General features: G+C 49.2%; 2 protein-coding genes across 6 annotated transcripts; one reads left to right on the top strand and one right to left on the bottom strand.

Moving 5' to 3' along the window:
• The first annotated feature begins 90 nt into the window (after nt 1-90).
• Nucleotides 91-8182, top strand: MPI (mannose phosphate isomerase). The gene is made up of 8 exons (XM_082735925.1): nt 91-197; nt 687-814; nt 1958-2158; nt 2871-3012; nt 3481-3663; nt 5756-5929; nt 6895-7097; nt 7462-8182. The coding sequence occupies exons 1-8, from the start codon at nt 182-184 to the stop codon at nt 7678-7680; spliced, it is 1266 nt and encodes a 421-aa protein (XP_082592051.1). The 5' UTR covers nt 91-181; the 3' UTR covers nt 7681-8182.
• A 1272-nt stretch (nt 8183-9454) lies between these two features.
• On the bottom strand, nt 9455-15283 carry FAM219B (family with sequence similarity 219 member B). Of its 5 annotated transcripts, none has more exons than XM_082735933.1 (5): nt 14982-15283; nt 14684-14771; nt 13909-13986; nt 13448-13496; nt 9455-11975 (listed from the first exon to the last, which is right to left on the bottom strand). In XM_082735933.1, the coding sequence occupies exons 1-5, from the start codon at nt 15193-15195 to the stop codon at nt 11808-11810; spliced, it is 597 nt and encodes a 198-aa protein (XP_082592059.1). In that variant the 5' UTR covers nt 15196-15283; the 3' UTR covers nt 9455-11807. The 5 variants fall into 5 exon arrangements, with proteins under 5 accessions (XP_082592059.1, XP_082592060.1, XP_082592062.1 ...); XM_082735934.1 differs by having other exon boundaries at nt 9455-11972; nt 14982-15271; XM_082735936.1 differs by having other exon boundaries at nt 9455-11972; nt 13338-13496; nt 14982-15271.
• Between the last annotated feature and the right edge of the window lie 9811 nt (nt 15284-25094).

Raw genomic sequence — 25094 nt, forward strand, 5'->3', positions numbered from 1 at the left:
TCCTCGTGAGAGCTGGAGCCGGAAAAGGTGTTCGGAGTGCGGGGAGTGTTCTCGAAAGGCTCACGAGTCTCCAAGAAGACTCTCGAGGAACTACATTTCCCATGAAGCTCTGGGAGCAGTAGGGCCGCAGGTGCTGACGGGAAGGGCATACGTGCCAGAAGCCTGGGCCGGTACCCCGAGGATGGCGGTTCAGAAAGGTGGGCTGCGGACTGGGGTGCTGACGGGAACGTGAGGGTGGGTTGCGTCGCGGGGATCTTTCCCGACCTGATATGCCAGGTGGGACCCAGGCTTGTGACTCTGCGGAAAGACGGATGGGCTTTGGAGAGAGGAGGGGGCACCTGCGATAGGGATTGAGTCTTTATTTCAGAGCTCGCAGGAGGGTCTTGAGGGGAGGAGCCGCGCGTGGGTCACTTCGAAACGGCGTGTCCTGCAATAGGTTCCTCCCGCTCCCTCCCCGTCCCTCCACGCAACTATCTTCCTCACGTCTGCGGAGAAGCCTCACTGTCCGCTTTACAGATGGGAACATCTCGCCTGCGGAGAAGGGTCCCAACAACCTACAGACCCCTTATTTGACTTTGTCCCCCAGACAGAACCCTCAGCCCGTGTCTAGTTTTCCCAAGACCGTAGGGTCAGGCCTCAGGAGTGGAGTGGAAGCTGACCCACTGTTTCTGCTCCCCTGTCCCCAGTATTCCCACTTTCCTGTACGGTGCAGCACTATGCCTGGGGGAAGGTGGGTTCCAGCAGTGAAGTGGCTCGGCTGCTGGCCAGCAGTGACCCACAGGCCCAGATCTCAGAGGACAAGCCATATGCGGAGGTGAGACCCGGGTTGTATTTCACCTTATATATTTTTTTAAATTTTATTTATTTATTAGAGAGCGCAGAGTGTGAGAGAGCAGGGGTTGGGAGGGGCAGAAGGAGAGAAGCCTGGGTCCTTGCTGAGTAGGGAGCCCAAGGCAAGACTCCATCCCAGGCAATGACAGAGCCCCTGTATTTCACTTTAACAGCAGGTGAGCCTGCTGTATTTCAGGAACCCCTGTATTTCACTTTAACAGCAGGTGAGACCAAGGGATTTCTCCATTCAGAGGGCCTGGGGTAAGTCATGTGGATCAGCTGGGAGAGGGAAGCAGCAAAGAGGGAGGAGGCTATTCTTGGCCTCCTCCCAGAAAGTGATGAATCCAGATGACAGCCCCAAAAGAAGAGAGTTTTTGTCATCATAGGCTGAGATTTCTGGTACCCTCTCCCCGCCTCCCACCCTAAGAACTCTCAGCACTTACTGAATTTTAATTTAACCCTCTTGGACAATTAAAAGTTTTACTTTGACTAGCTTTTACATTTTAATAGCCCAATATATGTATTTTTCTTGCTCATTTAGGTGCGATAAAGCCAAAGCATAGTAAGGCCTCCACTTTTGAGATTGGAATAAGTGAATGTTGACACTTCCCATAGCCATCTGAGAGAGCTTTTTTTTTTTTTTTTAAGATTATTTATTTATTTATTTGACAGAGAGAGATCACAGGTAGGTAGAGAGACTGGCAGAGAGAGAGAGAGAGAGAGAGGGAAGCAGGCTCCCTGCTGAGCAGAGAGCCCAATGCGGGACTCCATCCCAGGACCCCGAGATCATGACCCGAGCCGAAGGCAGCGGCTTAACCCACTGAGCCACCCAGGCGCCCCCTGAGAGAGCTTTTTAGTGACCTTGACAGTGCAGGTGTCATTCTCATTGGACAGATGAGAACATTGAGACCGACTGACTAGAACTAACTAGCCCAGGCCTCCACATCTGGTTGCAGGCAGAGCCTGAACTGGGTCTCTGCACTACTGGTGTCATGGGGTCTGCTGCTTTCTTGTATGCCTGTGATGGCATGTGCATTTATACCCAGGTCCCGGAGGCTCCACTCAGGATTCAGGTTGGTGGTGCCAGGTTCTTCCTCTTTCCCTCTCAAGTTTCCTGTTTTTCCAGTTGTGGATGGGGTCCCACCCCCGGGGAGATGCCAAGATCCTCGACAATCGCATCTCACAGAAGACCCTAGGCCAGTGGATCTCTGAGAACCAGGACTGCTTGGGCTCAAAGGTCAAGGAGACTTTTAATGGCAAGCTGCCCTTCCTCTTCAAAGTACTCTCGGTTGAAACAGCGCTGTCCATCCAGGCACACCCTAACAAGGTATAGGACCGGAGTGGGGTGCAGAGGTCAAGGTACAGCAGAACTCATGTCAAGGCCCTCCCCCTACTTTTACTGCTGCGTTTTACTCCACCCACGCTGCACTCCAGCCCAAAGCTAAATCCAGGCCTAATGACTCCCAATTTAGCTCTGGAAGGCTGGATGCTGGTGACACAGGTTGGCAGCTAAGTCTGAGTGGACAGCTGACCAGCCCGTGTCAAAGAGCTGCTCCATGCCCTTCCCTGGGTTCCCCTCATGAAACCAGGACTATTCATATCTGCTGTTTTCCCTGCTGGCTCTCTAGGAGAGTTCACCTTCCAGAGCAGGGAAGTCATCCTAGCTGCTGCCTCAGCTCCTAGGCACTTATCTGTCCAAACTTCTCATTTCTAGAGGGCAGAGTAAGACCCAGGAAGACAGGGATATAGCCAGAGTCACACTGCTTGTTCATGTCCGAGCTTGGCTTGGTGTTTGGGCTTCCTGATTTCCAGTCCAGGCCTCTTAAAGTCTCCCCCAGATTTGGCCTGTGTTCCTGCCCTGGTTTGAGTGAACCCTGAGTTTCTACATTATGCCCTGGCTGGGCTCATTGCTGAAAGTATGAAGCCAACTGCTGTCTGGCGACTGGGGAGGGTAGAGAGCAAGGGTCGGGTGGGACTAGTGTCCTGCTAGGTGATGACTGCACCTTGACCATCCTCCTCTTCCCCTGGCCACCCCACAGGAGCTGGCAGAGAAACTGCATCTGCAGGCTCCACAGCACTATCCTGATGCCAACCATAAGCCAGAGATGGCCATTGCCCTCACCTCCTTCCAGGGTTTGTGTGGCTTCCGGCCCATTGAGGAAATTGTGACATTTCTGACAAGTAAGGTTGGGCAAAATGCTAGAACATGCATACTGGGCCTACGATGCATGGGCAACCCCAGGCAGAGCTGGAACAGTGGCAGAGTACAGAGGCTAAGTGTCCCAGGAAGTGAGGGGCTGGTTGGCCCGATGAATTCTTGAGGGGTGGGTCTGTGAGACCAGGCTCAGGTGTGCTTGCTGAGGCTGGTGCTGAGCAGTCGGTTTTCACCTCCGAGTTTGCTTAGCACTGTGTGGCTCCTTGGTGAGGGGCTGGTTGGCCCGATGAATTCTTGAGGGGTGGGTCTGTGAGACCAGGCTCAGGTGTGCTTGCTGAGGCTGCTGCTGAGCAGTCGGTTTTCACTTCCGAGTTTGCTTAGCACTGTGTGGCTCCTTGTTGAGGGATGGGATGGGGAGGCCTCCTCAGATTTCCTGCTTCTTCGGGTTCCATCTTGTTGCTCCTGACATGGGCTCTGGCCTGGCCTTCCTACAGAGGTGCCTGAGTTCCAGTTTCTGATTGGAGATAACGCAGCGGCACAGCTGAAGCAGAGCTCAAACAGTGACTCCCAGTCAGCGTCCTCAGCTCTACAAAGCTGTTTCTCCCACCTGATGAAGAGTGAGAAGAAGGTGGTAGTGGAGCAGCTCAACCTGTTGGTGAAGCGGATCTCCCAGCAAGGTGGGTGTGGTGGTCCTGGTCCTGGGTGCAGTGCCCTGTCCTGCCTGGCCCCGGCACAGACACTAGTCCATGGAGCTTTGGCTCAAGTAGAACACCAAAATGGGCCTTAGATGACTTAGATGGGCTGTTAGCAATGGGCATTTCTTTCCGTCATTGTGGAGCAGGGCCCTCGGCTGAGTGCTGCTTCCTAACTGGCTCTAGAGGGCTGGAGACAGATGGGCCTGGACGACTGTTAGGAGGTATTACCACCTAGGCATTCTGAGACGTACCTGGGGCCTACAGTTGCTCCCCGTGGCTGGGTTTGTACTTTGGGGCTAGAGAGCAGGAAGGAGACAAGGGATTCCTCATCTCCTTTTCTTGGAAGGCCTGAAGCCCAGAACTTTCAATCAGTAGATCTTTCCTTTGTGTGTGTGTGTGTGTGTGTGTGTGTGTGTATACACATATACATACACACATTTCCTTAAATACCTGCTCTGTGCCCAACCTTGTGCTAACTAAGGAGAGTTCAGGAAATGACTGTGATGGGTGTGGTTGTCACATTTGCATGGGAAATCAATGCAAGCAGTATAAACCAAGGCAGGAAGGGCTCTGGCTGTGAGCTTATGGGGTGTACGTGATGAGGCCCTGTCCCCTTCTCTAGGAGTCCCCGGAGCTCTTCTGGTTCTCTCTCTGCACATTTCGCCTGCTACCTCTGAGCCATAGAGAGCTATTTTATCCAAGCATATCCTTTGTTTTCTTTTGTTTGTTTGTTTGTTTCGTTTAGTTTTTGGTGTTGTCTCTGTTTCCATGCCTCCCCTTTGGGGCTTCTTGCACTCTCGACAGAACAGATTACTCTTGCCGGGAGCTCCCAGAACCCCCTTGTTTCTAGCACCTGTGGGTCTGTATCATTACAGACACACTTGTGACAGCTGGGGTTTTCTCCAGGCTAGGGACTTGGCTCTTTGGTCTTTGTGTGTTTCCAGTACTTAGCACAGAGGTGGTATTCATGTCTTACTGTGAAGACTCAGAACCACCCTCCAATCCAGACCAGCTGGTTTCTTCATTTTGGCACTGACACATTCAGCTTTCATTTACTCATGCCCTCCCCACTTCTCTGCACACTCAAGAAATTTCAGCTCACCTCCCTGCCCTCCCCTCATTTCCAAAGCCTTCCCCCACTACTCTAGCCCAGGCTGAGGACACATTTTTGGTCCTGGGCATATTCTGCCTCTTGCTTTCTGGGGTGACCAACTATCTTGGTTTGCCTGGGACTTAGTGATTTTCTTTTTTTTTGTTCAATTTATTTAAAAATTATTTTTAATAAACATATATTTTTATCCCCAGGGGTACAGGTCTGAGAATCGCCAGGTTTACACACTTCACAGCACTCACCATAGCACATACCCTCCCCAGGACTTAGTGATTTTCTGAGACACAGTGCTTTCTGGGCTAATAAAGGGAAGGGCCTAGTCTGTCTGGGACAGTTGTTCACCCCATATGGAACTCTTGGGTTATCCCCTAATAGATCAAGTTCTATAGCAGTGGTTCTCAATCAGGGGACACTGGCACTTGTCTAGAGACATATTGTGGGTAGAGGCCAAAGATGCTCTGAAACATCCTACAAAGCACAGGACAGCCCCCATAACAAAGGATTTTTTTTTTTTTTTAAAGATGTTATTTGTTTATTTGACAGATAGAGATCACAAGTAGGCAGACAGGCAGAAGCAGGCTCCCCGCTGAGCAGAGAGCCCGATTCGAGGCTCGATCCCAGAACCCTGAGATCATGACCTGAGCCAAAGGCAGAGGCTTAACCCACTGAGCCACCCAGGCGCCCTCTCCACAACAAAGGATTATCTGGCCCCAAACTTTAGCCCTTTCAGTGGCCAGAATAATGCTGGGCATATAGGCAGTCAGAATGGGGAAATAGCATCTGTATGGGCTGGAAGATCAAGGAAGGCGGGCCCCCAAAGGGTAGGGATGTGGCTGGGAGAACACACCCACCTGTTTCTGGATTTCCCTGGGCAGGGACTTCCCCAGGACTTTATGGCCAGGGTGGGGCTGTGATCACCACTGAGAGTTCCTAAGTGGCCTTGGGGTGCTCTGTGACCGTCAGTGGCTGCTGGAAACAATATGGAAGACATCTATGGGGAGCTCTTACTGCAGCTGCACCAGCAGTATCCTGGTGATATTGGATGCTTTGCCATCTACTTCCTGAACCTGCTTACCCTGAAGCCGGGAGAGGCCATGTTTCTGGAGGCTAATGTGCCCCATGCCTACCTGAAAGGAGGTGAGCCACACTTGGTTTTTTTAAAAGATTTTATTTATTTGACAGATCACAAGTAGGCAGAGAGGCAGGTGGGGTTGGGGGTTGGGGAGTTGCGGGGAGTGGAGCAGGCTCCCTGCTGAGCAGAGAGCCTGATGCAGGACCCGATCCCAGGACTCTGGGATCATGACCTGAGCTGAAGACAGGGGCTTTAACCCACTGAGCCACCCAGGTGCCCCTAAGATTTCATTTTTAAGTAATCTCTGTACCCAGCGTGGGACTTGCATTCACAACCTGAAGATCAGCAAGAGCCGCATGCTCCACTGACTGAGGTAGCCAGGTGCCCCAAGGTGAGCCATGTTTTAGCAGCGAGCCCTATTATCAAGCCTTGCTTCCTCATTTAGATAAAAAGGGGAGGGGGAGGTCAAAGAGAGACCTTTAAGGTCCCACCAGGTCTGACCTAGGCTTCCTGGGATGGGCTGGGTAGTGGCCAGTAGGGATGAAGAATGCCAGCTTAGTGCTGGACACTGCTTGAGTCTTCACACGGACCTGTGAGGTCACGATACTCTCCTGCTACCCCGTCTGCACGTGTGGGAACGATCTGAACCCAGGCTACTTTGGATCAAGGCTGTTGTTCTTTCCCCTGCATCACCTTTGCCTGTCTGTCCTATCTATCCAGAAATTTTTGTGAGAAAATATATTTCCACAGAAAGGTGTCACATTTTGACTATTGGCTATTTATCTACTCACGGATAGGATTCTGTGGTAGAATAGTCTGGGGAAGGTTGGGGCTCCCCCAGGGGCTAACATGACGTGACCTACCACCTGTTCTTGGTATCTTAGCCCGTTCTCCTGATGGTGCAGTTCACACATTTTTGCATAACTCTGCAGGGGGGTTCATGGCCCTCAGGTTGGGAGGCCCAGCCCTGGTGAGCCAAACTCCAAGACATCCTTCATCAGGTTAGCACATGACAACTATCTGTCCCCAGACTGTGTGGAGTGCATGGCGTGTTCAGACAACACAGTTCGTGCTGGCCTGACACCCAAGTTCATTGATGTGCCAACCCTATGTGAGATGCTCAACTATATCCCCAGCAAGGACAGGCTCTTTCTTCCAACTCGGAGTCAGGAAGACCCCTACCTCTCTATCTACGACCCGCCTGTGCCAGACTTCACTGTCATGAAAATAGAGGTGAGTGGAGGGTGGTGGTGGCTATGGGGAGTATCTTTCGTATGGCATGAAAAAGCCTGGCAAGGGCCACAGTGCGGAGTACACCTGGGGCAGTGTTCCCTTTCTTTTAAGCACACTTGGATGTTGGGTGTCGGCGGTGGGGAGGAGGGGAGCACACATGACAGCCACAGCCACAGGGCCTGCCCAGTCCTCCTTGTACCAGGAACCAGACATGGGCCTCCATGCTGACAAGAGCCTGAACAGTGGGGGAGGTGGTGGCCATGCTCTCCCTCTTGCTGCCCCTGAGATTGTCCCGGGCCTCCCCCTTGCAAGCTGACAGGCACAGGAAACGAGCTGCACCATCCCGTTGTTTCTTCCTGCCCAGGTCCCCGGCTCCATCACTGAATACAAAGTCTTGGCAGTGGACTCTGCCAGCATCCTACTGGTGGTCCAGGGGAGAGTGACAGCCAGCAGTCCTACAGCCCAGACGCCAATCCCTTTGCAGCGTGGTGGGGTGCTTTTCATTGGGGCCAATGAGAGCGTCTCACTGAAGCTCACTGTGCCCGATGACCTACTGATGTTCCGTGCCTGCTGCCTGCTGTAGAGGCCACAGCCTTCCTGGCTCTCCGACAGTTACTCTAAGTCCTGGCCAGCCTCTCCTCAGGCCCAGCTCCAACCCCGTCCCTGCCTTGGACTTGGGTATGCCCTTAAGAGCGGGGGTAGAGTAGTGAGCTTGAAAGTAGTAACTCCAGAGCAAGCCTTGGACAAACCATTCTTCTACTGGGAGGAGGGCCCTGGTGAGGACTCTGACCTGAAACTCCGCTTGTATTCTCACAGTACCCGAGCCAGGCTCTCCTCAAGGCAGGAGGCGGCAGCTCTGTTCACAGCATTAGGCAGCTGGTAAAAATCTATAATTTGTTCAGCATCACTCACAGCAAGAGGGTAGGTAGTTAATTTCTAAGAACAGGGTTCTGGCCCTGGGACTGCCCACTTCCTCAGCTGCAAAGGAGAGGAAAGAGTAGGCCTGTGGACTAATACTATTCATTGTCACCCTCTGGCTCTGTCAAAGCAATTAAAGGATCACTTGTGTTGAGGCTGTAAGAGCAGTCAGCCTTCAGCGTTCCAGTCCTTGAAGTGGGCTGATCGAGCCTTTCCTGGATTGGACGTCCAGTTTTTGCTTTAATTCCTGCTTCCAACAGCTCCCAAGGTGAGTGTGTATGGAGCCCTTTAATAGGAACATATGGGAGGGGCAGCCCGCTTCAGCCTTAGTGGCAGAGCTTGCAGATGACCTCAGGTCCTGAAGACATGGAGTGCAAGATTCCTTGTTTTCGCTTGGCCTCAGGAAAGGGATCAGCCCACCAAAGCCAGCAGGCTGGATCAGACCACACCTGTCCCTTAGGTTTGGCTCAGCGCTTTCAGGCTACAATAGCAAAATGGAACACGCACAGACTGTATGCCTGCACAGCCAAAGTAGTGACTGGCCCTCCACAGAGAAAAGTTTTTTATCAGTCACTTCTCTAGAACACGGCTCAGTTGCTGTACACTGGGGATTCAGGGACAGGGTGATCCCATTTGTGTTGTGAAGAGAAACCTAGCTAGTTTTTCTAACCTGGCGGGAAGTGTACAGAACATCATCTCCCCGTGCTTACCCTCTAGACATGGATACGCCTCTGCAGGAGGTGGTGCAGCTGTCTGAGGTCCTGTCACCTCAGACTAAGCAGACCCCCAGGCTGTTCAGGCCTTCCTGCAGAATAAGGGTTCCAACTGGCACAAAAGGATCCTTATGGGTGGTTGCCCATACTAGACCCCCTGCACAAGGGAAATCTAGGCAAGTACATTCAGAAAAGTTCTGGCCGGACGCCTGAGTGGCTCAGTTGGTTGGATGACTGCCTTCGGCTCAGGTCATGATCCCGGAGTCCCAGGATCGAGTCCCACATCAGGCTCCCAGCTCCATGGGGAGTCTGCTTCTCTCTGACCTTCTCCTCGCTCATGGTCTCTCTCACTGTCTCTCTCTCAAATAAATAAATAAATAAATAAATCTTTTAAAAAAAAAAAAAGAAAGAAAGAAAAAAAAAAAGAAAAGTTCTGGCCAAGTTGTTTAGGGTTTTTTTCTGGCCTCCAGATTTTCTTCAGCTAAAAACAAAAGATGACCTCACAAAAGGGTCTGCCAAAAGGAACACCATCTGGAGAGAAGTGCTGTGCAAAGTCCTGCTCCCTCCAATGGTGCTGGTCTGACAATGGTGCCCACCAGGAACAGCAGGGAGAAGGCGGGCCTAGGAGGAATGGCCACAACTGGGGCTGTGAGGGTCATTTCACAATTCAGAGGGCTGTAGTCTAGGCCTTGCTTTAAAATCCTATGGAACACAGACACAGCTCAATTAGCATGATTGTATTTATTCTTAAAAACTTCCAGAGCTGTAGAAGCCTAAGCCAAGAGTTCGTAGAGTACTCTGTAAACACCATACACATATTCCTCTGTGAGGTTAACTGCGAGTACACCCCTTTCCCCCCAGGACACTGTCACCTGCAGATTACCCAGCTCTCTGAATTAAGGCAGTTTGGCTGTAGGCACCTTGGTGCCTTACTGGTGACATTTTAGCCTGGGACCTCTGGCCCCAAACAACAGACCATTTCTACCCTGCCTAGCGGCCCTGTTCTGCAACTTTCCCCACAAAGATAATGTCTTCCACATGGAGTCAACCAGTTCTGGAATATCATCCAGGAACAGATTCAAATACATCCATGTTGACTTAAAGTAATAACCATCTGGAGGGCCTTGGTCTTGGGGTCCTGCTGCCACCCTCCCCCACAGCTGCTGCTAACTAATTCTGTTCTAACCAACTTCCCCACACAAACGTGGCCCCACTGGGCTTCCTGCCACCACCACCGTCTCTCCATACCGCCCTGCATCTGTGCCCTCTCTTCATGTGCACTCTGGCACCTCCAAAGAAACCATGACAGCCTGAAGACAGTCTCTGTGGAGCCGCCCTTGGCTCCTCCTATCTTCAGATGCCTGCAGGCATGAACGCCAAGGGCTCAGCACATGAGGCACCTGTGTGGCACTGTAGAGTCCCAGTCCTGAAACCGTCTGCATCCCCAATTCCCCAGACCCCAAAGTGCCTGAAGTGGCCTCCATTCCATTTCCCACCTGCTGTGATGCTACTAGATGAGAAAATGCTAACTACAGCCCTCTGTACCATGTATTCTTCTCAACTTTCTATGATTTGACAGAAGCACCAAGATAGAGGCCAATCAAGCACTGACAGGTTACCCTCATCATCTGACCTCAGCCTTCCAATCACCTCATGGTGGTAGAACAAGAGTCCGTGTCAGCCCTCATTTCTATAGATGCTGCAGGACATTGAATAAATCACCAGATCAGGCACTTCCTGTGTAGCACCCACACCCCAATCCTGACTGCCACGCCCCTTGGGCTGGGAGCCGTGTCTACTCTCCTTCAGTTCTCACCACAGCTCTAGATGAGCTGTGCCTCCTTCGCCCCCAAAAAGAACCACTGAAAAATCTAGAGAGGACTGGTAGAGCAAGATACCATCTGGGATGGGGGTGTGATCACTGGGGAAGATTATGCCTATCTCAGCTGTGCTCACACAGGGCTGAGGCTGGGGTGCCCCAGAGGTTTACTGTAAAGCCCAATCCTCCGTATCTAAGGGGAGGCCCTCTGCAATGGCCGATATCTCCTCAAGCAGGGGCCCAGGGAGCCAGCACGCATCCCTCCCCCACATCCTGTGAGCCTCTGCCCACCTCAAAGCCCCACCCAGCCAGGCCAGAAAACTTCTCACCCATTGCTATTCTCAAGTTTCAGAAGCTAAATATGAAGGCACCTGACAGATCCCTGCCACTCCCTCTGCTGGTCACCCACACCTGCAGGCTTCCCAGCGAGCTCCAGTCCTTTCACCCAACCGTGACACTCAAAAGACTGGATGTTGAACTAACGAAGACCAGGAGAAGAAAGACAAATAAATAAATATGTACATAGCGGAGCAATTTTTCTCCAACTAGGGGTGGGCTGACCACAGTCATTAAACCCACCCAGACAGTTTAAGCCAGCTGGGGATGGTCCAGGTCCAGGGATTCTGGAAGCCTTGATCCTGCTGTGTCATCAAGCAGCGTGCTGTGTTCCCTGCCAAAGTCAAACAGGTGCAAGGGGAAGAAGGCCAAAGGGCCTTGCTTTATGCTTTCTTGAGGTCCTCATCATGGAGCCAGGAAGACCGAGCATTGTGGAATTTCTTAAAACTGGTCCCAAATAGTTCAGCTATTTTTTTCAAAGGCTCCCAACTGCAAGCCATAAAGTGCTATTTTCTGCTTCCATACACCACCATCCAACATAGCCAGGGCACAAAAGCTCTCTCTCTCTCTCTCCACAGAGTAGGACAAATACCAGTCAAGATGTCTGAAAGATTTCCTTAGCCAACTTTGTCACCACAAGAATCAGAATTCCTCTGTTTCTGCCCTTATTAAAGTGGTTTTTCCAAACTCTAACAGCAGAGGAAAACTGCAGAATTCCACCTATCACCCTATGGTCCAGATGGGGGCCTCTGGCCTTAGAAGCACCATATAAGGCGTTAGCTGCAGGTCATTGACCTTCCAAGAGGGTCAGTGCCTCCAGTGTTTCTGGGGATGACCGCACTCCCCACTGCACTCCGTGACCTAAGAAGGGCCCACAGGGCTCTGCAGGGCATGGTGAGCAGGGCCTATCTTAGAGGGTTATGTCTACTGGAGAGTACAGGAAGGAGAGTCCCCAGGACAGCACCAGCAGCAGGAGCACGTTGAAGAGGCCATAGGCTTGGGAGGAATGAGGTCCAAGTCTTCATCATCTGGAATCTCATCAAGGTGATACCCATCCTGGAGCAGCTGCCGGCTCACATCCTGGTTCACCTGCTAAGAACAGAAGAGGAGAGAACTATAAGCCACACGGCAAAGCAGAAATGACTGCTGCCTTAAAGGCAGACCTACATGCCCTTACCAGAGCTTGCTGTCCATGCTCCACCCTCAGGCCAACTCCATGTATCGCTGGACAACATGGGGAAGTGTCCCCACCCAGCACTGAAGGGCCCCAAGCAGCCTGAACCAGCACCATCCTGGCTGCTGTGTCATTAACCCCCAGGGGAGCTGTTCTCACTGAAGAATCCTAAGGCATTTGATGTAAATATCAGATTCCAGTTTATGTTTGAAAGTCAACAGCCTGACCATTCAGAACGACTGGTCCCTGTGAACACTGAGGAATATGGGACAGTGATAGCAGAACAATGGGGGAGAAGATAAGTTACACAGGATAAGGGTGGTGAGCAGCTTCATCCCCACTGCTGGTTAAACGCGTTAGCCTTTATGCCAGCAAAGCTTTGTTCTCTGCAAAGTGGAACCTGTCAGCCTTGCTTCACCAGTTCCACTGAGCAGAAGGAAATGGAGATCAGGAATAGTGTAGGACTTTCTCTAGCTCTTGGCTAATTTTTCTTTTCTTAGTTTAGTCTTAGATTCCCAGATATTCGAGGAGGATGTAATTTACAAACTGCTTCTATTCTCTTTGGCAAAAACTCGAGGGGTGGCCAAGGGTTTCCAGAACAAGGAAAACACCAGTGGCATTTAGTCATGTCTTGAGCACTCTGCCTCTATCTAAGGCAGTCAGCTGCACATGCCACACATCTTTCCATCCCTATGTCTCTGGGACCGTCACTCTGGAAATGTGTGCAAAAGGCCAGCCCACTGGTATCTCAGTCTGAATTCCCACTGAGGGAACAACTGAAGGAACACAAGTTGTTTGGCCTGAAGAAAAGCTTGGTGGATGGCCGCCATGGGAGGGATAGGAATGTTGATCACAAATAAAAGGCAATCAAAGGAAGGGACACTGGAATTACTGGGTGATACTGGAGGGCAGGCTTAGGACCACTGACTCTATCCTCTAGGAGACACTTCAAATTAATAAGGAAGAATTCTTAAAGAGCTACCTGAAGAAGGAATTTGTGTGTGTTTGTGTCTGTGTGTTGGAGGGAAAGCAGGCAGCAAGGCTTCCTGGAGAGAGTTAAGTACTCAGTTACAAGAAGCATTCAAGCAAGCAGAGGCTGGTAAACACTTAGGTGGGATTTCTCACAAGGATTCCTTTTCTAAATGGTTGCCTGGGCTAGAAGACTTGTGAGCTCCTTTGAGCCCTAAAGATCTATGGTCTCTTGGATTTTCAACAACTTTCCTCAGACACCTATACCTCGGCTGGGGGAGTAAGGCAGAAGAGAAGATTGGAGAACAGACCGGAAGTCTGGCACAGTGCCGTGCACACAGCAGGCACAAGACAAGCATTTGGCAGTGGCGGTGACGCTGCCTGCAGCCTGGCCCCGTGCAGAAAGGCGCTCTGGACTTGCCTCTGCAGAGGAATACCCGGAGGAATATCTGGATTCCAGCTCCCCATCACTAGGAGAAGAGGAAAACAGTCAGTTCAGGGGGATGCCTGTGGAGCTCAGCTGAAAATAACGAGGTGGAGAGCATGCAAGGGGGTCCTGAGGACTTGTGAAACAAAGACCATCACAGAACTCAAGCCCAGAATCCGTCCTGAGTACCACAGGCTCTTTCCATTGGCTCCAGCAGGGACGGGGTCACTGTCACAAACAATGAGGCTGTAAGAGGGGAGGATGATTCCCCCACACAAGGTTAGTGCTCCAAATCGAAGGGCAGCATGAGCACCTGAGCCCTCTAACCCAGATATCCTGGGAAGGGATAAGGCCCTGAAGAAAACTGCTCTGGAACATGCATGAAGGGTCTTGGGCAAGATCTGCAGTTTTACTCAAGTCACTCCCCAAGGGATATTTTCAAGGAGACCACTCACCTGTCAGAGTCGAGGGACACCAGGTTTTCATCTGGATTCTGACTAAGGGCAGTATAGCCCTTGTTAAACTTCACTGACCTGAGGGTAGACAGGGAAGAGACCAAGCATAGATGAAGCAACAGTTCACAGAGAAAGCCAGAGTCCTTGCCCTTATGGAAAAAGGACTGACTGTAGTACGCCTATCTGGCCTTCCTGTCACACAGCCACTGCAGCCTGCCCTGTATCCGGAGGCAGCGGCTGGGAATATGCACTTCCCCACACCACTCCCCCTACTGCTCCTGAAGAAAGGCATACCTACTCCTCCCAGTAGAAGGAAAACTCCCCCACTTCAGCTTAATTTAACACAGAACAGAAAAACTGCAAGTCCTGGGGGCAAATCTCTTCTCGAGTTTGAGCTCTTACCTAGAAGAGGCTCTGGGAAAGGTCTCGTTCAGCCCTCAGACTTTACCATTCTGTTGAAAAAGAAATACAGCACTGGCTGTTCCCACACTGCTTTCTAATTTCACTCCTAGCGAACCCAGCCACTGTGCTGCTCCCAGACAATGATCCTATGCACTAACAAAACTGTTATTCCAAAGCCCTTTTCTTGACATCCTTACATCCTTAAAGGGGAAAAAAAGGTCATTTCTCTTCCCATTTTAAAATAGTGAAAAAGACGGGTTGGCGTCAGGTGAATCACTAGCTCGGTCTTAAAACGGGAGAACTGTCTCCCAGCCAGAGGACCAAGGCCTTTTCTGGAAACTGCTTGCACAGAGGAGGTGGCGCCTGCTGAGACCTTTTCGCTGAAGAGTCGGGGCGGTTCGCCGAGGCCCCCAGCATGCCTTTTCTTCGAAGAACAGCCTTGGCCAGATCCCGATGCTTCTCTGGAAGTCAAAGGGCCCGGGTCAGGGGGGGTCTTCCCCACTCCGCCGTGTCTCCCAAAATGCCAGGAGCCCGCTTTCTCCGAAGAGATTTTCGGGGACGGGACGGGCTGCAGCTCCCCCTCCGGGATCGCCCCGGCGGGACTCCAGAGCCTGCCCGGGGAACCAGGTAGCCCGCCCAGGCAGAGACACCCCCCACCGGGCCGCACTCACGCAGCTTGGCCTGAATGGAAGGCGCACGCGTCACCATGTACGGCCCCCTCTTCTCCACAACCGCCGGGAGCCGCTCCCCCAGTCGGGGGACTCCACTGCCGCTTCGCCCGAAAGGCAGCCCCGTAGCTCCCGCTGCGCAGTCCAGGGTCCCGGCGGGGCGCGGTCCCGGGGTAGACATCCATACCCCGGGCCCGCTGGGATCCGCGGTCGCCATGCCCTGGCCACGGCCCGCCGCGACGCAGAACCCCGCCTCTTGGCTTACGAGTCGTGGGCAGGGAGGGAGGCGGTCTTTTCTGATAAAGATGGCGGCGCGCAGGCGTGGGCCGTGTCCGCCTAAGCTTTCCGGGCCCGCCTGCAGAGGGGAAGGCACAATTGTTCCGCACTCCCGGGGGCGAGGCACTTTCAGTTCCGGCTTTTGAGAGACGCTGCGGTAGTTGCAGTCGGCCGGAACCTGGGCATGTCGAAGGCAGTTCGGTGTCCAGTGGAAAGAAAATATCGATATTTATGCAGGGCCGTGGCTGCGCGCGCGCCGGGCGAATCCCTTTACCCCCTGGCGCGCACACGCTCTCCGCAGTGTCTCCGAGTGGGTCATCTAGTCACATCCCGAGCTCCCAAAGGCGAGCCCTGGAGAACCTGGGTTGAACCTAAGAGAGCTGTTACGAAGGAAGGAGAAATTAAACGCCGTTCTCCAGAAAACGAAACAGGCCCGAGAGCTTCAAGGCCTTTGAGCCCCGTCGGACACTAGAGGCATTGCCTGCACTGGTCCATCTAACATCAAACCCACGTTATTTCCAACACAACTGGGTGCCCGCCTCTCTCTAACCCTCAGTTCACACATTTTTCTTTTTCCTTTTTTTTTTTTTTGTAAAGAACTTACTTATTTGACAGAGAGAGATCACAAGTAGGCAGAGAGGTAGGCAGAGAGAGAGAGGAGGAAGCAGTCTCCCTGCTGAGCAGAGAGCCCGACACAGGACTCCATCCCAGGACCCTGGGATCATGACCCGAGCCAAAGGCAGAGGCTTAACCCACTGAGCCACCCAGGCGCCCCCAGTTCACACATTTTTAAATGGAGCCAATATCACTGCCTGTGGTACAGCGAAAATAAGTGCAAAATAGGCTGTGGAAAGAAGGGTGAAAGTGCACTGAGTCTGTGTGTGGTAGGACACAGGGCTGTCATGGCTCTTGACTTCTCCCGCCCCCAAGGGATGTGCTGGTGGCTAGCTGGAAAGAAGTTCCACATCCTTGTAGGAACTGCCAAATCCCATGAGGCCGCCACAGGCTAATTGATTGGCCTCCACGGAGTAGATCAACAATATGCAATTTTGAGTCCCCAGGGCCACCCAAACAGTAGAGCAGGACTATGCCTTAGGCAGGATAGGGGAAAAAAATTAGCACTGGAGTTTTTGAAAAATCAGAAGCGCAGAAGAATGTTAACTATTTTGGTAGATTCCACTCTTTAAAAACACATTACTTATTTTAGAGAAAGAGAGAGCACGAGCAGGAGGAGCAGAGCGAGAGGGAGAGAGAACCCCCAAGCAGACTCCCTGCTGAGCACAAAGTGAGAAGTGGGGCCTATCCCACAACCCTGAGATCATGACCAAGCGGAAAACAAGAGTCCATTGCCTAATGGACTGTGACACCCAGGCGCCCGGACCCTTGTTTTAGACGTCCAGAAACAGCAATTTCCCATATGGCTCAACTTAAAAGTAAGCTCCAGGCCTAGTGTGGAGTGCTTTTACCAGGTTGAACTCAGGACCTTGAAACTAAGACCAGAGCTGAGATGAAGACCTGAACTAAAATCAAGACTCCACTGAGCCATCCAGGCGCCCCCATCTGGCTCAACTTTGTATTGAATTCTCATGACTTAACGATGTAGCGGTTGTGAGTCCTATTAGTAGTTAAACATGGCTGAGAATTGGTCAAATTCACCATTTAAGTGGGAAATGCGGGATTTATTTTTTTTCTAAAGATTTTATTTACTTATTTGACACAGAGAGAGAGATCCCAAGTAGGCAGAGAGGCAGGCAGAGAGAAAGGGGGAAGCAGGCTCCCCGCTGAGCAGAGAGCCCCATGCGGGGCTCAATCCCAGGACCCTGGGATCATGACCTGAGCCGGAGGCAGAGGCTTTAACCCACTGAGCCACCCAGGTGCCCCGGAAATGCAGGATTTAAACCCAGCTCCCTGTGGACTCCGAAGACATGTTTTTCTCATGGCTATGCTGCCTGTTAAACTGATGGGGACTTCACCAGGGGCCAAAGAAAACGTGACTAGAACCCACATGATGTCACAAAATCTCTGGCAACTTTGTAGCAAGACTGTGAAAGCCCTCATTTATGTCCCTCCTGGATCTCCCATCATTAATGCTCAGTTACTGGTTATGTGATTGAACATGTTCTGCCGCTTACTGGCCAGGTGTTTAATTTCTTTATATCTCCATTTCTTTCGCAGAGGAATGGGGTTAATAGTACCTATCCAACAGAATTGTGATGTTAAATTGTGAAGTACTCCGAATGGCACCTCACATGTAAGAGTTCAAGATATGTAACCTACGGGGGAATATGCAACTCTTACTTTCAGGGTTGTAAATTCAAGCCCCTGGGTGGGTGCAGAGATTACTTAAAAATAAAATCTTAGGAGCGCCTGGGTGGCTCAGTGGGTTAAGCCGCTGCCTTCTGCTCAGGTGGTGATCTCAGGGTCCTGGGATCAAGCCCCACATCAGGCTCTCTGCTCAGCAGGGGGCCTGCTTCCCTTCCTCTCTCTCCGCCTGCCTCTCTGCCTACTTGTGATCTCTGTCAAATAAATAAATAAAATCTTTAAATAAATAAATAAAATAAAATCTAAAAAAAGAAAAAAAGTAAACTTAGAAAACTTAGTGTTCTAGGAACTTAGGGTTTATTCTCATTTGGCTTTACACTCCCCAAGGGAGACTGCCTTATTTTGTTACTCTTATTTTGATCTCTTTCACCTATTTGCCACACCCTGGCAACCACCAGTCTGTTATCTGTATCGATGAGCTTGAGCTTGGTGTTTTGCTGTTTTTATTTATTTTTTTTTTAAGATTTTTTTTTTTTTTTTTTTTTTAGGGGCGCCTGGATAGCTCAGTGGGTTGAGCCTCTGCCTTCAGTTCAGGTCATGATCTTGGGGTCCTAGGATCGAGTCCCTTGTCGGGCTCCCTGCTCAGCGGGGAGCCTGCTTCTCCCTCTCTCTCTGCCTGTCTCTCTGCCTACTTGTGATCTCTCTCTGTCAAATAAATAAATAAAATCTTTTTTTAATTATTTATTTGACAGAGAGAGACAAAAGCAAGAGTGGGAACACAAGCAGGGGGGAGTGGGAGAGGGAAAAGCAGGCTTTCTGCCAAGCGGGACTCTGGGATCATGACCTGAGCTGAAGGCAGACGCTTAACGCTGGAGCCACCCCAGGCGCCCCTTTTAAAAAGATTCTATTTATTTATTTGGGAGAAAGAGAGCATGAGCTGGGGAAGGGGCAGAGAGAGAAGCAGACTCCCCACTGAGTGGGGAGCCTGTTATGGGGCTCAATCCCAGGACCCTGGGATCATGACCTGGGCCAAAGGCAAACCCTTAACCAACTGAGCCATTCAGATGCCCCCATTTTTTTAAAAAAACATTTTTATTTTATTTTTTATAAGATTTTTATTTATTTGACACACAGAGGGAGAAATCACAAGTAGGCAGAGAGGGAGGCAGAGAGAGAGGGGGGAAGCAGGCTCTCCACTGAGCAGAGTCCAATGTGGGACTCGATCCCAGCACCCTGAGATCATGACCCGAGTCAAAGGCAGAGGTTCAACCCACTGAGCCACCCAGGCTTTTTTTTTTTTTTTTAAGTAATCTTTAAATACTTTTAAATACTTTTTTGTAAAGTAATCTCTCTGCACCCAATGTAGGGCTCAAACATAGAACCCCGAGATCAAGAGTCATATGCTCTACCAACTAAGCCAGATAGGTGCCTGTTTGTTTTTTAGATTATACATACGAGTGAGATCATACAGCATTTGTCTTCCTCTGTTCAACTTATTTCACTTAGCATATACTGCCCTCTCAGGCTCTATCCATGTTGTTGCAAATGGCAAGATTTCATTCTTTTTATGACTGAATAGTATTATATATATATATATCCCTCAGAATAATATACTGCTCAAAATATAACTTTAGGGTGCCTGGGAGGCTCAGTTGGTTAAGCGACTGCCTTTGGCTCTGGTCATAATCCCAGAGTCCTGGGATCGAGTCCCACACTGGGACTGTTTTGCTGTTTACATTCATTTTTTTAAATAATTTTTTTAAAGATTTTATTTATTTATTTGACAGAGAGAAATCACAAGTAGATGGAGAGGCAGCCAGAGAGAGAGAGAGAGAGGGAAGCAGGCTCCCTGCCGAGCAGAGAGCCCGATGCGGGACTCGATCCTAGGACCCTGAGATCATGACCTGAGGCAAAGGCAGTGGCTTAACCCACTGAGCCACCCAGGCGCCCTCATTTATTTTTTAAAAAGATTTTTTTTTAAGGGGTGCCTGGGTGGCTCAGTGGGTGGAGCCTCTGCCTTCGGCTCAGGTCATGATCTCAGGGTCCTGGGATCAAGTCCCACATCAGGTTCTTTGCTCTCCAGGGAGTCTGTTTCTCCCACTGACCTCTCTCCTCTCATACTCTCTCTCAAATAAATTATACATGTATATATACACATATATATGTGTGTGTGTATATATATATATATATAAATGATCTCGGGGTCCTGGGATCCCGATGTATATGTATATATACATATACCTACATATATATGTAGCAATTTTTAAAAATATATATTTTATATATATATATATAAAACTTTAATGAGTTGTACTGGTCATGCAAGCTTCCTTAAAGATGTCCTTGAGAAAAACATGTACTAGCAGCAGGCCTCTGGTGGAAGGGATGATACATGTCCTTGAAGCCGAGCAGCTGGGGGTGCCCAGCCTGTGCAGGGTGGAATGCCGCCCTGCTTCCCTTTTTCTTTGTCTCCCCTGCCCCAGAGGAAGCCTCGGGTTAAGGTAATCCCTTTAAGTGCGCTTCCAACACTACAAATCCCTGCAGCGGGACAGACACACCTTACTCTTCTTGGTTACCTGGTTCACCATCTGACTCACATTCCTTCTTGTTTACCTACTAGACATATGGCTATTGTATGACTTTCTTTTCTTCTCCTTTGTTGCTATCTTGTATCTAACAAATAAGGAATTGAGGAGTTGGGGTGACAGTCCTTCCAGCCATCGTCCCCTGCTCCCTCTTCTCTTGCAGGTGACTTTTCCTGCCTCATTCTTCTATTAGGTCTATTAAGGTCTATTAGGGCCCCCCCCTTTTTTTTTGAATAGAGAGAGTGTGAATGGGAAGGAGATTCAGAGGGAGAGGGCAAGAAAGAATCTTAAGCAGGCCCCCAGCTCAATGTGGAGCCCAACAGAGGGCTTGATCCCACAACCCTGAGATCATGACCTGTGCTGAAAGCAAGAGTCAAACACTTAACTGAATGCCCACTTTTAAAATCAGAGATTTTGTTTTTCTTTCTTTCCTTTTTTTTCCCCTTTGCTATTGAGTTGTAGGAAATCTTCATATATTTTGGCTATTCACCCATTGTCAGAAAAATTATTTGCTAAGATTTCCCTCATTCAATAGGTTCCCTTTTCATTTTGTTGATGGTTTTCTTTGCTGTCCAGCTTTTTTAAAAAGTATGGATTTCTGTTTTGTTTTGTTTTTAAAGATTTTATTTATTTATGAGAGAGAGAGAGAGAGAGGGAGAGCGAGCGAGCACAGGCAGACAGAATGGCAGGCAGAGGCAGAGGGAGAAGCAGGCTCCCTGCCGAGCAAGAAGCCCAACGTGGGACTCAATCCCAGGACGCTGGGATCATGACCTGAGCGGAAGGCAGCTGCTTAACCAACTGAGCCACCCAGGCGTCCCTGTTTTTGTTTTTTTTAATCTTAGAGAGCACCCACATGTGCATGAGCAGGAGGAGGGGCAGAGGGAAAGGGAGAGAATGTCAAGCAGACTCCTTGCAGAGCATGGAGCCTAACGCAGGGCTCCATCTCACGATCCTGAGATCATGACCCAAGCCAAAATCAAGAGGCAGATGCCTACTAAGCCACCCAGGCACCTGTTCAGCTTTTTAGTTTGATATAGTTTCACTTATTCTTGCTTTTGTTGCCTTTGGTTTTGGAGTCAGATCCAAAAATCATCAAGACCAGTGTCAAGGAGCTTACCGCCCAAACTTCTTCTAGGAGTTTTATAGTTTCAGGTCTTTAATCCATTTTGAGTTAATTTTTGTGTATGGTGTAAGACAGTACACTGGTTTCATTCTTTTGAGTGTGGCTGTCCAGTTTTCTCAACACCATTTATTGAAGAGACTGTCCTTTCCTCATGGTCTATTTCCTCCTTTGTTGCAAATTAGTTGACCATATATATATGGGTTTATTTCTGGGCTCTCTATTCTATTGACCTGTAATGTTTTTATTCCAATACCATACTGTTTTGATTACTACAGCTTTGAAATATAGTTTGAAATCAGGGAGCACGATGCCTCCAACTTTGTTCTTTCTCAAGACTGCTTTAGCTATTCAGGGTCTTTTGTGGTTTCATGCAAATTTTAAGATTCTTTGTTCTATTTCTGTGAAAAATGCCATTGGGATTTTGGGAGGGAATGCACTCAATCTATAGATTGCTTATGTACATTTTAACAATATTAATTCTTGTAAATCCATGAGCATGGTGTATCTTTCCTTTTGTGTCTTATTCTATTTCTTTCATTAATTAAGTTTTCAGGTTTTCACTTCCTTTATTCCTAGGTTTTTGGTTTTTTTTTTTAAGATTTTTATTTATTGATTTGACAGACAGAGATCACAAGTAGGCAGAGAGACGGGCAGAGAGAGAGAGGAAAGCAGGTTCCCTGCTGAGCAGAGAGCCTGATATGGGGCTCGATCCCAGGACCCTGGGATCATGACCTGAGCTGAAGGCAGAGGCTTTAACCCACTGAGCCACCCAGGCACCCCTGTTTTTGTTTTTAAGCAATTTTTTTTTTAAAGATTTTATTTATTTGTCAGGGAGAGAGCAGAAGCATGGAGAGCTGCAGGCAGAACAGGCAGAGCAGGCAGAAGGAGGCTCCCTATTGAGCAAGGAGCCTGACGTGGGGCTTGATCCCAGGACCCTGGGATTATAACCCAAGTGGAAGTCAGACGCTTAAGTGCTGATCCACACAAGTGTCCCTTTTTGAAGCAATTGTAAATGGGATTGTTTTCTTAAATTTCTTTCCGATAGCTGTTAGTATATAGAAACAATGGATTTTTGTATATTGACTTTGTACCCTGCAACTTTACCAAACTAATTTATTAGTTCTACCATTTTTTCCTTGGGAGTCTTCAGGGTTATCTATATATAACAGGTTATATGCAAATAGTGACAGTTTTACTTCTACTTTCCAATATGGATGCCTTTTATTATTGGTCTGGCTAGGACTTTCAATACTGTGTTCAATAAAAGTAGTGAGAGTGGGCATCTTGTCTTGTTCCTGATCTTTCAGCTTTTTACTTTTTTTTTTTTTTAATTTTATTTATTTATTTGACAGAGAGAAATCACAAGTAGATGGAGAGGCAGGCAGAGAGAGAGAGAGGGAAGCAGGCTCCCTGCTGAGCAGAGAGCCCGATGCGGGACTCGATCCCAGGACCCTGAGATCATGACCTGAACCGAAGGCAGTGGCTTAACCCACTGAGCCACCCACGTGCCCCAGCTTTTTACTTTTGAATGTGATGTTAGCTGCAGGCTTGTCTTATATGGCCTTTATTATATTGAAGTACGTTCACTCTCTACACACTTTGTCCAGGTTTTATCATATATAGATCCTGAGTGTTGTCAGATGCTTTTCATCTATTGAAATGATCACAGTTTTTTGGTTTGTTTGTTTTTTAAATGATCACAGTTTTTATCCTTAATTTGTTACTGTGGTGTATCACACCGATTGTGATTTGCAGACCTCGAACCTCCTTGCTTACCTGAAATAAATCTCACTTGACCATGGAATATGATTCTTTTAATGTACTGTTAAATTCAATTTGCTAATATTTGTGGCGGATTTCTGCATCTTGTTCATCAAGAGTTAGCTTTTCATCCTGCTACCTCCCTCTGAAACTCTTTTTCCCATCTCACAGGATTCAGACTCTAACCTTCGATGGCTCCCATTACTGGTAGACCAGATAACTGCATGAATCTGCAGGTCTTTGTCAGGTCCCAGGTCACCAGCTCTACTTTTTTAAAAAAAGATTTTATTTATTTGAGAAAGAGAGAGCGAGAGACAGCACAAGCAGGGGGAGAAGAGGAGAGGAGGGAGAAGCAGACTGTCTGCTGAAGACACCCAGCGCGAGATTCAATCCCAGGGTCCTGGGACCATGACCCCAGCCAAAGGCAGACACTTAACCATCTGAGCCACCAAGGTGCCCACCAGCTCCACTTTCATCCCCACACATTGTCACCTCCTTCTAGGGAAGATATATTTCCTAATCCTCACAACATTCTTTTTAAAAAAAGATTTTACTTATTTATATGACACACAGGGATCACAAGTAGGCAGAGAGGCAGGCAGAGAGAGAGGAGGAAGCAGGCTCTCTCTGCTCCTCAGCCCGATGCTGGGCTCGATCCCACCTGAGCTGAAGGCAGAGGCTTTAACCCACTCAGCCACCCAGGTGCCCCTCCTCACAACATTCTTATGTGGCACTATCATACTCATTTCACATATGTATAAGGAAAGTGAAGTAAGGGTCACAGGGATTAGATGATCTGCCAAAGATCACCAAATTGTGGAGGTGGGGGTTGAATCCTTATCTGCTTCAAATGCCTGTCCTCTTTTTCTACCAGTCGCGTGTGTGCCTTTATGTTACAGACTGACTTTTATCCACCCCCTACCCCCATTCTTATGTTGAAACTCCAAACCCCCAGCGTAACAGTTCTTGGGAGATAAGGCCTTTAAGGAAGTGATTAAATGAAGTCAAAAGGGTGGGACCCTAATCCAATAGGACAGGTATTTTTTTTTTTTAAGTTTTTCCTTATTTGAGAGACAGCACAGCAGGGGGAGCAGCAAGCAGAGGGAGAGGGAGAAACAGGCTCGCAGAGCAGGGAGCCCGATGTGGGGGTCCATCCCAGGACTCCGGGACCATGATCTGAGCCAAAGGCAGATGCTCAATGACTGAACTACCCAAGCACCCTAGGGTGGTATCCTTACAAGAAAAGGAAGAGACACCAGGGATTGTGAACAGAGGAAAAAAAAAAAAAGCCCTATTTCTTCATTATATTATTACATTATTATCTCCCATCAGCTTATGAGTAAATATACAAAGATGCTAGGACATAATATCACATCCATCTTGAGGGGATCTAACTGAATCTCACATCGCCTGTGCAGTATTCTTTTTTTTTTTTTTTTTAAAGATTTTATTTATTTATTTGACAGAGAAAGATCATAGGTAGGCAGAGAGGCAGGCAGAGAGAGAGAAGCAGGCTCCCTGCTGAGCAAAGAGCCCGATGTGGGGTTCGATCCCAGGACCCCGAGATCATGACCTGAGCTGAAGGCAGCAGCTTAACCCACTGAGCCACCCAGGCACCCCTGTGCAGTATTCTTTATAATTTTTATTTTTTAAAAAAGATTTTATTTGAGAGAGAGAGAGAGAGAGAGAGACAGAAAGCATGAGCAAGGGAAGGGAAAATGGAGAGGGAAAAACCAGACTCCGCACTGAGTGTGGAGCCCGAGGTAGGGCTGGATCCCAGGACACTGAGATCATGACCTGGGCTGAAGACAGATGCTTAACCAACTGAGCCACCCAGGCGCCCTTAATTCTTAATTATTTTAAAAGTTTTTGTTTATTTATTTGATAGAGACAGACACAGAGAGAGAGGTAACATGAGCAGGGGGAGTGGGAGAGGGAGATGCAGGCTTCACACCAAGCAGGGAGCCTGATGCGGGGCTCAATCCCAGAACCCTGGGATCATAACCTGAGCAAAAGGCAGACGCTTGACAACTGAGCCACCCAGGTGCCCCAATTTTTAATTTTTTTAAAGTAACCTCTACTTTATGGGGCTCAAACTTAACAACCTTA

Source organism: Mustela nivalis (assembly GCF_964662115.1).
Source record: "Mustela nivalis genome assembly, chromosome: 6".
In the NCBI taxonomy this organism is placed as follows: Eukaryota; Metazoa; Chordata; class Mammalia; order Carnivora; family Mustelidae; genus Mustela; species Mustela nivalis.